The sequence below is a fragment of the Galeopterus variegatus genome, unplaced genomic scaffold (assembly GCF_000696425.1).
Source record: "Galeopterus variegatus unplaced genomic scaffold, G_variegatus-3.0.2 Scaffold155, whole genome shotgun sequence".
In the NCBI taxonomy this organism is placed as follows: Eukaryota; Metazoa; Chordata; class Mammalia; order Dermoptera; family Cynocephalidae; genus Galeopterus; species Galeopterus variegatus.
This window is the reverse complement of record NW_007726266.1, coordinates 121,302-134,794: the sequence shown is the minus strand read 5'-3', so window position 1 is coordinate 134,794 and position 13,493 is coordinate 121,302. Positions and strand designations below refer to the sequence as shown.

Below are 13,493 nucleotides of genomic sequence, written 5' to 3'. Positions count from 1 at the left end.
CCCTTCGCCTTGGTATTGCCAGCACCACGCTCACCCCAGTGAGCAAACCGGCCATCCCTATAAGGGATCCGAACCCGTGGCCTTGGTGTTATCAGCACCGCACTCTCCCGAGTGAGCCACAGGCCGGCCCTACCAGTCATCTTAAAAAATATATATATAGGGCCGGCCCGGTGGCGCTCCCGTCCGAGGGTTCGGATCCCACATACAGACAGGCTCCCGCTCACTGGCTGAGCGAGGCGCGGGAGCAATGCCGAGGCTTGCGATCCCGTTGCCGGTCCCCGGTCCGGTACGGGGGCAACACTGAGGGTTGCGATCCGTTGCCGGACACGGAAAAAAGACAAAAAAAAAAAATATATATATATATATATATAAAATTGGGCTGGCCACTTAGCTCAGTTGGTTAGAGCACGGTACTGTAACACCTAGGTCAAGGGTTCAAATTCTGTACAAGCCAGCCACCAATGAATAAATAAAAATTAATTAAAATCTAAGGAACAGAAAGAGAGCCTCAAGCAGTTTGGACTGATGTTTACATACAACAGACATGGACATGGAAGGAGTATCAGCTTTGCAGTGAAACAGACTTGGCTGAATACTAGTGATGTTACCAATCTGTTGTCACCTTCCCAAAAGTTCTTAATTCTTATCTGTAAAATAGATGGTACCTACTTTGCAGGGTTGTTTTGAAGATTAAGTGAGAGAATGGTAAGCACCTAAACACAGTAGTCAATAAACAGTAGACGGTGGGCTGGCCAATTAGCTCACTTGATTAGAGTGTGGTGCTGGTAACACCAAGGCTCCAAGGTTAAGGGTTTGGATCCCCTTACCAACCAGCCGCCAAATAAATAAATGATGGTATTGTTGTGGGTTTTATTATCACATTCAATGAAAATAGTTTTTTAAGAGGTTTTTAAATTTGTTAGTACCACTTTATACCAGTTGTCAATTAAGAAAGTGTTTATCATCTCACCCCCGTTAGAATAGCTATTTTTAAAAACACAAAAAAACAAATCCTGGCAAGGATGCAGAGAACAGGGAACACTTACACATAGCTGGTAAGAATGTAAATTAATACAGCCATCGTAGAAAACAGTTATGGAGGTTTCTCCAAGAACTACAGATAGAACTACCATATGATCTAGCAATCTCACCACTGGGTGAGATTGTAACAGTGCCTGGCACATAGCTGGCACTCAATATGTATTTGTCAAATGAGTTTGGTACTTACTTTTAATACTTAGAATACCAAGGCTTTTCAAAACAATAATCATAATACTGAAGTATGTACAATTTTCTTTTCCATGTGCCACCCTACAGAGATGCTTCTCCCACTTTAAAATTAACTCATACATTCCCTAGAAAGAGGAAAACACCAATTATTTACCCTTCTAAATCATATGTTGAAGGGTTATCTGCACTCCCATGTTTATTGTGGCTCTATTCACAATAGCCAAGAGAACCAACCTAAATGTCCATCAAAAGATGACTAGATAAAGAAAATGTGGCATATATTCACTAGGAAATACTACTCAGCTATAAAAAAAGATTGAAATACTGCAGCAACATGGATGAGCCTGGAGAAAACTATGTTAATTCAAATAAGCCAAGCACAGGAAGAGAAATACCACATGTTCTCATTCATATGTGAAAGCTAAATAAAAAAGCTGATTTCATAAAAGTAGAGAATAGAATCGTGGTTACCAGAGACTGGTAAGGGGAATGGCGCGGGGGAGGTATGGGGAGAGGGTGGTCAATGAATACAAAACCACAGAGATAGGAAGAATAATATCTAGCGTTCTACAGCAATATAATATCTAGCGTTCTACAGCAATATAGGGAGACTACAGCCAACAACAAATTACTGTAACTAGAGCTGGCTGGTTGCTCAGTTGTTTAGAGCACAGTATTGTAACAGCAAGGTCAAGGGTTCAGGTCCCCATTCTGGCCAGCCACCAAACAAAAAAACCCACACATAAAAATTACTGTATAACTTTAAGTAGCTAGTCATGAGGATGCTGAATGTTCCCAGCACAAAGAGATGAAAATGTTTGAGGTCAATACCCTGATATAATCATTGCATGCAGTGTAAGTGTACCCAAGTATCATATATCATAGTGCCCTCCATAAATACATACAAGTATCATGAGTCAATTAGGAAAAAAAAATTAAACAGAAAAAAATTTCAGAGACAGAAGTAGATTAGGGGGTGCCAGGAAAAGGGGAGGGGTGAGGAAATAAGAAGTTATTGCTTTATGGGCACAGAGTTTATGTTTAGGATGACAAAAGAGTCTTGGAAATAGAGGTAGTGGTTACACAGTATTGTGAATGTAAAGAATTCCATGGAACTGTATGTTTTAAAATGCTTAAAATGGAAATTCTTGTTATATACATTTTACCAGAATAAAAAAAAAAAAAGAGGGGCTGTCCGGTTAGCTCAATTAGTTAGAGCATGGTGCTGATAACACCACGGCCAAGGATTTGGATCCCTGAATAGGCCAGCTGCAAAAAAAAAATAACCAAACGTGTCTAGGTTTCTATATCAATAGTCTTTAATATGGGACAGGAACCAGTATCCTGCATAGTATCACAGTATTTTGCGCAGTACATAGTATCCTGCATATAGCAGACATCACTGTTGTTACTAATTCAAATTAATTCTTAATTACACACACTAATAAAATAACTCTGAAAACATCTGTACATTCACTAGAATATAAGCTCCTTGAAGAGATCTACTTCGTGCACTGAAGAATACTAAATGTCTAGAACAGTGCCTACTGCGTAGTTGGCATTCAATATGTATTTATCAAATGAGTTTGGTACTTACTTCTAATACTTTGAATACTAAGGCTTTTCAAAACATAGTAATAATACTGAAGTATGTACAATTTTTCCTCTTCATGTGCCACCCTAAACAGAGGTGCTTTTCCTCACTTTTAAATTAACTCATACATTCCCTAAAGAGAGGAAAACACAGATTGTTTAGCCTTCTAAAAAACTTTAAAACCTCCTTCCCAATTACTTCCACCAGGTAAAAAAAACTAGTCAATTTTTTACCCACATTCTACAATCCTGACTGCAGAAAGGTACTTCTCCCATCGGTCTCAATGGGGCGGGGGGTGTGGAATTGGATCCCTCAAACTCCATCAAACAGATTTCTCCTCTTCAAAACTTAAGAGGATACTCCATCCCTTTCAGGCAGCCAAACCTGTTTGGCTGTAGTAGAAGCAAGAAGGTGAGGCTTCGCTGGAAGGAGAGGTAGAAAATAAGTGAAAAATGACCTAAAACACTGAAGCATGGAAAAAAGAGGAAGATCAAAATCTAAATCTCTTTTCACAATTTTTATAGAATTAGAAAAGACATTGAAACAAAAATCCTTAGAATTTTGTTTTGAGTAAATTGTAGTAGAAGTTATACTATCGATTCAGACTTTTTATCAATTTGTCTTCCCAAATCTTTGAAAAGCCAAGAATTCATCAAAATTTCAGCACTTTTACAGTATATTACAATATATTATTTTAAAGTTGTTCTTAAAAGTAGCATATTTTGCACAGAACATCTCATATTCATACCTTTTGAAAAACCTTACAAGTACAAAATTATAACTACATGATAGTGGTATTTTCTTATCAAAGAACACAGCTTTGGGCCGGCCCGGTGGCGCACTGGATAGTGCGCTGCTTGGGAAGCGCGGCGGCGCTTGTAATATACTGTAAAAGTGCTGAAATTTTGATGAATTCTTGGCTTTTCAAAGATTTGGGAAGACAAATTGATTTGTAATATACTGTAAAAGTGCTGAAATTTTGATGAATTCTTGGCTTTTCAAAGATTTGGGAAGACAAATTGATTTGTAATATACTGTAAAAGTGCTGAAATTTTGATGAATTCTTGGCTTTTCAAAGATTTGGGAAGACAAATTGATTTGTAATATACTGTAAAAGTGCTGAAATTTTGATGAATTCTTGGCTTTTCAAAGATTTGGGAAGACAAATTGATTTGTAATATACTGTAAAAGTGCTGAAATTTTGATGAATTCTTGGCTTTTCAAAGATTTGGGAAGACAAATTGATGGGGCAACACTGAGGGTTGCGATCCGTTGCCGGACACGGAAAAAGACAAAAGACAAAAAAAAAAAAAAGAACACAGCTTTGAAAATTTCATGGTAATCATATTATAGATTTTACTGCCTAATTTAACAAATTAACCTATTATGATCAAATACAACACATTAATCCCACAAATACTTAAGTAGAACACTTAACATTTCAACACAAAACTACTAACAACCATTCCAAGGACTTACAAAGTCCTCAAATCACTAACCAACAAGAACAAAGTAGTATTAACTGATAGCTTTCCATTAACCAGAACCCCATTCACTGCCCAAGGCTTATTAAGCCTTTAGAATCACAATTCACAAAACTGATCATATGTAATACCGTTATTTTCCTATTGAGTAATCTTGAGACTGCTAACATGCAAATATTTTAATGCTGATTTACACTTTCATACTATGGAACCTTTCCGTATTTGCCAAAGTGAGTCTCTCTCACATTAATCTCGAATTAATATTAATCGAATGACATACCAGCTCAACATGACAAAAGTATTACCCGAAATAAACCATTTCGACAATATTCACTTTCTGGATATGCAAACTTCAGGTATAAAATTAAAGATTTTATTTGGAGACTATTTCTTTGTGCAAATGTTACTTAAGGACAGCTCATAAGAGTACACTTGCTAAGATTAACAAGAAGGTAGATAACTATCTTCTAATACAAGTATGATCCTGGTGGACCAGTAGCAAAAACAATTTGACCTTTCACACTGTATAAGAATGTTTCACAATAAATACTACTACCTGACAAGTATTACATTTGGCAATTGACAAAAACCCACAATTTCATAACAATCCTGTAAATTGGTATGCAAAGCAAACATAATTAATTCCCATGGTACTGATGAGGAACCCAATGATTCCAAGGTCTTCACACTACACATCTGCCAAAGTATGAAATATTGTCATAACTCTCCTTACTCATAGTGTGACATGTCTCCTTCAAGTTTTAGATAAAAAGAGTTAACATTTCAGGGGCTGGCCTGTGGCTCACTCAGGAGAGTGAGGTGCTGATAACACCAAGGCCACAGATTCGGATCCCATATGGGGATGGCTGGTTAGCTCACTGGGTGAGCTTGGTGCTGACAACACCAAGTCAAGGGTTAAGATCCCCTTACCGGTCATCTTTTAAAAAAATAAAAAATAAAAATAAAATCTTAAAAAATTAACATTTCATATTACTTTAAATAAATCCTGAGCTGATCACAAATCAAGCCTATCACTGACAGATCTGCCCAACTACTGTCATAGATCATTGGAAAGACAATAAATTCAAGATTAAATTTCAAAAAAAATAAGCCAGGATCATGATCATATGCTTTCTGAACTGTACAGGATTCAGTGTTCATAATAAGGTGTGGGTAAGACTTTAAAAACGCATGTGGAGTAAAACTTCTTGAGCTTGGGACACTTGCCCTTGCTGATACCACACCTAAATCTATTACATTTTAAAATACAGAACTAGCTCAAAGTAGACATAACAAAACTAACATACTTGGCTTTGACACTATCAGTCAGATTTACTAGTTGGTAAAGCAGCAAGCTGTTTTCAGCAACCACAGTATCCTTGACTTTTCCCATCCTGGGAGAAGGGTATGGGAGGAGGAAGTGTTTCATTTTCCTTGACTTATCTTACCAAATGCTAACTTCATTTGAGAAAGAAGAAAAGTATTCTGAGGACTTAGATCTAAGATATCTCGTGGTAGAGTGATAGACAAAGTTTAGGAAACTTTCATTATAAATCTAAATGAGAAAACTAATAACAAATGGCCCTAAGCAGAATGACCAGAGGGCAAGTTTGTGGCCCAAGACAATCTCAGTTTTATGCTTGCTGTTGCAGGAATTAGTACCCCTTCCTTTCCAAAATGGAGTCCTGATTTGGATGATAAATTATTATGACCCTTGTCATTATGTGCTACAATCTAATAAATTTAAATGAACTTCTGAAATTGTTCCTAGGGGTGTGACTAGAATATGCATACAGTTAATGAGGCTCATAACATAGAGCTTTGTTGGCAACAAAATGTCAATTTGGAAATATCAGTTTTTAACTATATCAAATCGCTTACTGACCATTTCAAAACTGGTAAAAATTACTAATTTTTGTTGCTGTTCCTCGCTACCCCTTAATGGATTGTTTGATATCTAGGCTACTATTTGGAAAAACATTTGTAAATCATGTGCCAACCTCTGTGCTGACAAAGGTGGGTGGAGGACATTTAATAAGTATTTCACAGAAATGCATGGTATCAGCCACATTAGACATAATGATAAGCATGGTTTTTAAGCAAGATACGTCATGGAACCTATATATGAACACACATTTTGAGATTATCTAAAATCCTCACTTTAACATCATTCACTGTGCCTTAAAATGGAATTTTATGTTTTTAAAAGAAAGCACCAGGTTCCTATTTTAAAAAAAAGATATTTTATCTACAATTCACAATAGATACTAGTCAAGTCATAAACATCAAGGTACTACTAGTTGAAGTAATTGCTAAAGAAACAAGCATACTCCATTCTTCCCCTAAAAGGTATCACTTTAGTTACACATAGGGCTTTTGTGAGTGACTAAAGAGAAAGAGCAATGGTCTAAAGACAGACAAGTTCTGATTTTACCATTTAACAGCTCACTAGCCATGTCATCACATAAAAACATCAGTATATCTTCTCAAATTCACTTTCCTGAACTATGAAACAGAAGTAACTCTCTAATCTACTTCCATCTTGTTATATCAATTAAAAAATCTTTCTGGGCCGGCCCATGGCTCACTCGGGAGAATATGGTGCTGATAACACCAAGGACACGGGTTCAGATCCCATATAGGGATGGCCAGTTAGCTCAATGGGTGAGCATGGTGCTGACAACACCAAGTCGGGTTAAGATCCCCTTACCGGTCATCTTTTAAAAAAATAAACAAATAAAAATTTAGCATTTACCCCATGCCGGTCAATACTGTTTGCAGACACATATAGTTTTCTTGAAACATAAGGTTTAAAAAAAAAAAGTCCCACAAAATCAGCCTTCCACTTCTTTTAAAAAAAAAATCATACTTTCAGATCAACTTCTTGAAGTATTTAGAACACACTTGTAAAATTAGATACATTAATTTACCAGGCTGAAATTTCAGTTGGTATACCATAATAAGGTCAATAAACTTTATAAATATTTCCTATTTCCTTGCACAAGCTATAAAACAATTATGAAAAAACCTATTTGTATGGAGTTTCACAATGTGTTTGCTTGTACAAAATTTGCTCAGTTTTACCATTTGCCATAAAGTGTTCTTTCCCATACCACAGAGTTCAAGTTGAGACCTTTTCATATAAAGGTGAAAAGAGTACCTAGGAATGTCCACAGTATTAAGAATTCACCCATCACCTCAAAATGCAATGATTCATGATTTCAGTATATCCCAAAGATGTGTAAGATAACAGAATAGAATGAAATATGCCCAATATGTATAATATTGCACAAAAAATTCGAAAGTATACACAAAAGAGCATTTAAATACACAGGCTAAAAGCTATCTGTAGAAAAATTTTTAAAAATTGCATTACCCAATTTTGCTTATGTGTAGGTATGGGAAAAATAAAATTTATTCAATAAAGTCAGTCCATTAACTGAAACAGCAACAGAAAAATTATAACTGGCCTACAGTAGTCAATGTATTGACAGTTAATCTAATGCTTTTAAACTCCTTTATAAAGTTAATTTAGTATTACCTATGTTTTCATGTATTAAGGAGTTAATTCATGCTAGCTGTCCAAAGGGCTGGTCGGCTAGCTCAGTTGGTTAGAGCATGATGTTGGTAACACCAAGGGCAAGGGTTCAGATCCCACTACCCACAAGATACAAAAGAAAAAAAAGGAAAAGAAAAATGCTTCCCACCCTCCACTAACAGAATAAGCTAGAAGTGAAACTTGATGTTTTAGAAGGACAGCTCTCAAGTAAGTTACTCAGAACAGATGCATTCCTGGGGTTAATGCATTCACAAAGTGAACCAAAAATGACTATCAAAACTTGACCTTCACCGCCCATGGAGCCATTCTTCACCGGGAGAAGAAAAATCAGAAAAGGACAAAACAGCAACTACCCCACAAGCACAAATGTAGTTGTTGATGCCTCTCCTCCTAAAAAAATGGGAATATTCCTTTTTCTGCCCTCTGTATTTACCACATTTCTGTACTAATGTGGTTCATATGTACAGGAAGGTAAGACTTGCTTCGGGAATGCTAAGAGATGAAGGACTAATAATATGGCTACGAATTATATGAAAACCTATGCCTTAGACTACTGACTTGTTTAAGTGATGAGATGTTAGATTTAATATTCAAGGTGAACCATCCTAGCCCAAACTTCAACATTTCCTGTCTGCAACCCAAAATTGTCCTTTTCCTGAATACAGCTTAGCTCTTATTCCATTACCACTAAATAATTCATATAAATTAATTCCAATTCCCCCAGGAAATAGTTAAATGAGAATACAAAAAAGTTTACACACTAGGTTCAACACAGCATGCAAAATAAAAGATAAGCACACCGCAGTGAATTAAAAGAAGAGAGAATGGCAGTTGGAAAGCCAACATTTATATCCACATACCCAAAAAACAAATCATAACACTGCACTCTCACCTGCTTCCCCTCCCCATGCCTGATAAATTTTGTTTGGTGAGAACTATGGGATCACTTTCCATCACACAAACAAAACTGAATTATTGCACTCAATAAAGTAGTGGACACAGAGAGAGGCTAATTCCTGGTGACTGTCTTCCTTCTTTCCCATGAATCCCTACCTTACACCCCAACAGTCACAGGAGTACCTACTCACCTTGTAGATTACTTCTTTCCTCCTTTAGATCGTGAAGGGGACACCTAACATTAAACACTCTAACAATGTTGAATAACTAATGGTGGCTTTGGTCAAAAATCCTCAGCACTCAAACCCAAAATATGAGTAACACTAATCTGTCATTTATTTGGAAATTACAATCAAACTTTCAAATCAATTTTTAAAAAGGCTTAAAAAAAATTCCCCCACACCCTTTTTGGTTACCATAGCAAGTTTACTCAGAGCCTAAATCCCGATAAAACAGAAAGCATTCAAATACAATTTCAAGTTTCCTCCTAAGGACACTAGTAGATTAAGAAAGAAACCTATTTGGGGAATGAAGGGGAGGGGGAGACTTCTTTATAAGCACAGCTACATTTTGTTTGATTTTTAAACAGTGAAATAAAGACAAGGCTGACCTTGAGCTGTACTTCCCCATATTATTCCCTTCCCCCTCCCAACAGAAACCTTATTCAATATAAATAGCAATTTAAGAATTTACAGGACAAAATTTAGTTCAGTATCTTTCTCAAATTTGAGTTCTAAAGGTCTCTTTTTCCTCATTTTCAAATCCCTGAACTCTGGTTTCTCACTCTACACTGGGACTAGCCCTAAGGCTATTCGCATGACCAAACTGGACTTCAAGGAAAGGACCCTACTGAACATCTTGAAATATAAGTGGCTTTAGTAATTCATTTATCTAAGGATCAATGGAACTTGACTCCAATCATGTCTCACCCGACCCTACCCCCACAAAAGCATTAAAACGGTAGGAACCACAAACACGGTTTAAGTATTACTACAGTTTAACGGATGTGGGGGTAACAAGTACGTATGTCCAAAATGTGGTGGTGGCGGCGGTGGTGCTTAAAAAATAAACTGCCAGGGGCTGACTAGACACACAGACACAATGGTCATTTCGATAAAGTTCTGAAAAATGACTAAAGAACCTTTAGGGGTAAAGGAGCAATGAACAAAGAGGACCTATGAAAATCTGTACGTAACACCATTTACTTAAAACGGAGGAAAGAAAATAGAATCTCCTACATTCATAATCCAAAAGCCCAAGCCTCAGATGAGTGCCTGAATAGGTTAAGATCCCCAACGAACTACAAACACGCATTCCAAGCCTGGGGAGTCAACCAAAACAGTTACTAAACATTATTTGAGATCACCTTTTTTTTTTTTTAACAGGTCTTTCCATTTGTCATAACGATACGTGTACACAGGAAAATATCATTTTTACAAACTGGTAGACTGAGGCACGGGCACTGCAAAGCCTAGAACTAAGAGTCATGGTCTCCTTGTCTCCTGTTCCACGTACTATCCCCCAGAACTTACTACTTAGGAAAAAGATTACAGGAACTTCGAGCTCTCCTGGATAAGTCCGAGGAAAGGGAGTGGAAGGTTTTTCTGGACCTCCCCAGAAGGCGGCGAGGTTAAAGAATCCAAAGGAGCCTCACTACAAGGTGTGCCGGCCTACGGGAAAGAAATCTGATCGCAGCATCTCAGCTTGCCTCCGCCCAAAGATGAACTGCAGTGATTCCCATTTTGCCCCTTTTCCCCACCCTCACCAAGGACTGCCCCTCACCACAAGCCCCAAGAAGCCCTCCGCTCACAAGGGTTCTCCTTTGTGAGACTCCACAGCCGCCGCCCCACACGGGGCCTCCAGGGAAAAGCCACCGCCCCCACCCGCCATATTTCCCTGAAAGGCGCCCGCGCTACACCTCCCGGTCTCCACTCTCCCATGTGGCGGATGTTTCTGCCCCCATCACGCCACCCAATTGTTCTCCACATCCCAAGACTATCCCAGAAGCTCTCCTGGGGATTGCTCTCCCGGAGACAGCACCCGCCATCTCCTCCCCCTCCCCCGCCCCAGGACTCGCCCTCCCCCCAGCCGCCATTTTACAACCAACTCCTCCACCCTATAGCCTCGGCCTCCCGGTTGACGAGTGTCTACAGCTAAGGACGCCGAAGGGATCAAATTCTTGGGTCTGGAGCTTCCTAACGCTCCGGGAGCCCACAGGCCATTTCCTGCTTCCCAAATCCACGTCCCCGGGCCAGGATCGGAGACGATGCCGCCATTTTGTCTCCTGTTCCCGGCCTCTGTGGGCGGCGGCAGAGGGTCCGAGAATTCCAGCCCCCCGTTGCCCCCCCAACTCACCGTCGTATCGCTCAGCCTGCTCGGCCAGCTTCGCCTGGTACACCAGATCCTCCCGATCATCCATAGCGGCAGCGGCTCCGGCAGGGTCTGCGCGACGGATGGAAGCGGATAGCGCCTCCGACTCTCTCAGCCTCTCGCTCAGCGTCCGAGCAGCAAAAATGGCGGCGCTTCAATCCGGGACTTCCGCCTGCGCACGCGGACAACTGCTCAGCTCTATGGCAACCGCTCCCTGGCAACTGGCGCGGGGGGCGGGTCCTGAAGCTCGGCGCCCGAAGAGGCTGGAACCAGCGAGACAGCCTTCCTCTGTCGGCTCAGCGGGCGCTTGAGCACCGAGGCGGGAACTGCCACTGCTGGGAGAGAGCGGCTGCGAGGGGGGCTGAAGAAGAGGCCGACCTAGACTGAGCCTGGAGAGAGCGAGCGAGAGAGCCTGGGCCGCGACCGAGGGAGAGGCCCGGCCTTCGGGAAGAGAAAGGGAGAGGCTGTAAAGTTTTTTGTAATGGCAGGCCTTCCTCGCTGAAATCCACTTACTGCCTCCTACCTTGCCCACGTTTTCTCATTCAAGCCCAGTCCTGGGCCTTTTTTAGACCGGGGTAAAGCATTGGGCCCTACAAGGCCAAGGGTTCGGATCCCTTACTGGCCAGCTGCCAAAAACACAAAAAAGAATTCGGCTTTGCCGTACTTAGCGGGGTCTCCAAAGTTTCCACGCCTCAATTTCACCTTGGCACACTGTAATCTTTTTCTTCTCCCCTTTAGCCTTCTCTTTCCCCTTAGGCCCACCATGGGTAGGAGGAGTAGGAAATTTGTTAGAAAAGCCTGCTGTGGTGTGCACAGTGCAGAAGCATTGGACCAAAATCAAATTGAGATTGAGGAATAACTCTCGATGGAAATTGCTTCACGTGGGCAAGAACCTTGTCTTCCTGTCTGTTTTGCTTTCCAATGCATTCCTAGCACCTTGTCCTCAATAAGTATCTGTTGCAAAACTGAAGTTTAGTAACTAGAACGTTAACTGGCAGTGTCTACATTAGATGTGGAATACAAAGTAGGTTGGAACCAAATTTTGAAGGGCCTTGGATGACAAGCTAAGAAGTTTGCATCTTATTCTGTGAACACAAGGGAGCTATTTTTTGATGATTTTTCATGGAGGATGACACCTTCATAGTTACGCTTTAGAAAGGTTAGTAAGTATTGCTGTTCTAACACCAAGGTGAAAAGTTCGGATCCCCTTATTGGCCAGCCTAAGTATTGCATAGCAATGGTTAAAGAGGAGGATAAATTATCAGGCTATTATGTAACCTAGGCAAAAAGTAAGAGATGGTAGCAGTGAAAATAGAAAGGAAAGGACAAATAGGAATAGCACTATAGAGAGAATCCACAAGAGTGTGTAGCAGATCAGATGTGGAGATCTTGTGAGGGGAAAGAAAATAAAGATTAACTTTCCATCTTCCCACCCTGAGTTGCTGGGATGAGTGGCATCACCATTAACAAGAAGTAAGGCTGTCCAGTTAGCCCAGTTGGTTACAGCACAGCATTGGAATACCAAGGTCAATGGTTCAGATCCCCATACTGGCCAGCTGCCAAAAAACAAAACAAAAAAAAATTTCACAAAAAATAGGAATGCTAGGAAGAATTGCTGATGGAATGCAGAGAAAAACATCAATTCCTTTTTGCAGGAGTTGGTTCTGAGTTTCCCAAAAATCACCCAGGTAGAAATAACAAGCATGGAGTTGGGAAAGGGGACTGGCATTCCAAACAATAAGGGAGACTGCCCTGGAAGCTGCTAGAGCATGTGGAAGAGGACCAAACACAAAACATCAGAGAAAACCTACTTTTAAGAAATAGGTAAAAACAGAAATGCAACCAAGGGAAATTAGGTGGCTCCCTATTGCATTCCAAATTAAGCCCATTCACAATCTTACCATAACTTACCAAATTTCAGTGGTAAAAGACTGAGTCAAAAGACCTTGGGGGGCCGGCCCGTGGCTCACTCCGTAGAGTGCGGTGCTGATAACACCAAGGCCACGGGTTCGGATCCTATATAGGGATGGCCGGTTTGCTCACTGGCTGAGCGTGGTGCTGACAACACCAAACCAAGGGTTGAGATCCCCTTACCGGTCATCTTTAAAAAAAAAAAAAAAAAAAGACCTTGGTTCTAGTCCTAATTTTATAACTAAATAAATGTGTGACCTCCAGCAAGTCACTTCACTTCTATGAACTTCATGTTCATCTGTCAAGGGAAGGAAGTGGAGACCATATGTTAGGCCACAAAACAAGTCCAAATGAGATTAAAATACAAAGTATCTTATCACGGTGGAATGAGACTAGAAATCAATAACAAAAGGAAAACTGGAAAATTAACAATGTGTGGAAATTAAAT

The 13,493-nt window shown here is 40.0% G+C and overlaps 1 protein-coding gene across 1 annotated transcript in view; it reads right to left on the bottom strand.

Annotated features, from left to right (window-relative positions):
* YWHAE (tyrosine 3-monooxygenase/tryptophan 5-monooxygenase activation protein, epsilon) overlaps positions 1 to 11,319 on the bottom strand; it is a 46,740-nt gene extending 35,421 nt beyond the window's left edge. The window contains exon 1 of the mRNA XM_008592940.1: positions 11,120 to 11,319. Within this exon, the coding sequence (XP_008591162.1) occupies positions 11,120 to 11,183 (64 nt within the window). The 5' untranslated portion in view covers positions 11,184 to 11,319. The remainder of the gene's footprint in view (positions 1 to 11,119) is intronic.
* Positions 11,320 to 13,493: the final 2,174 nt, after the last annotated feature.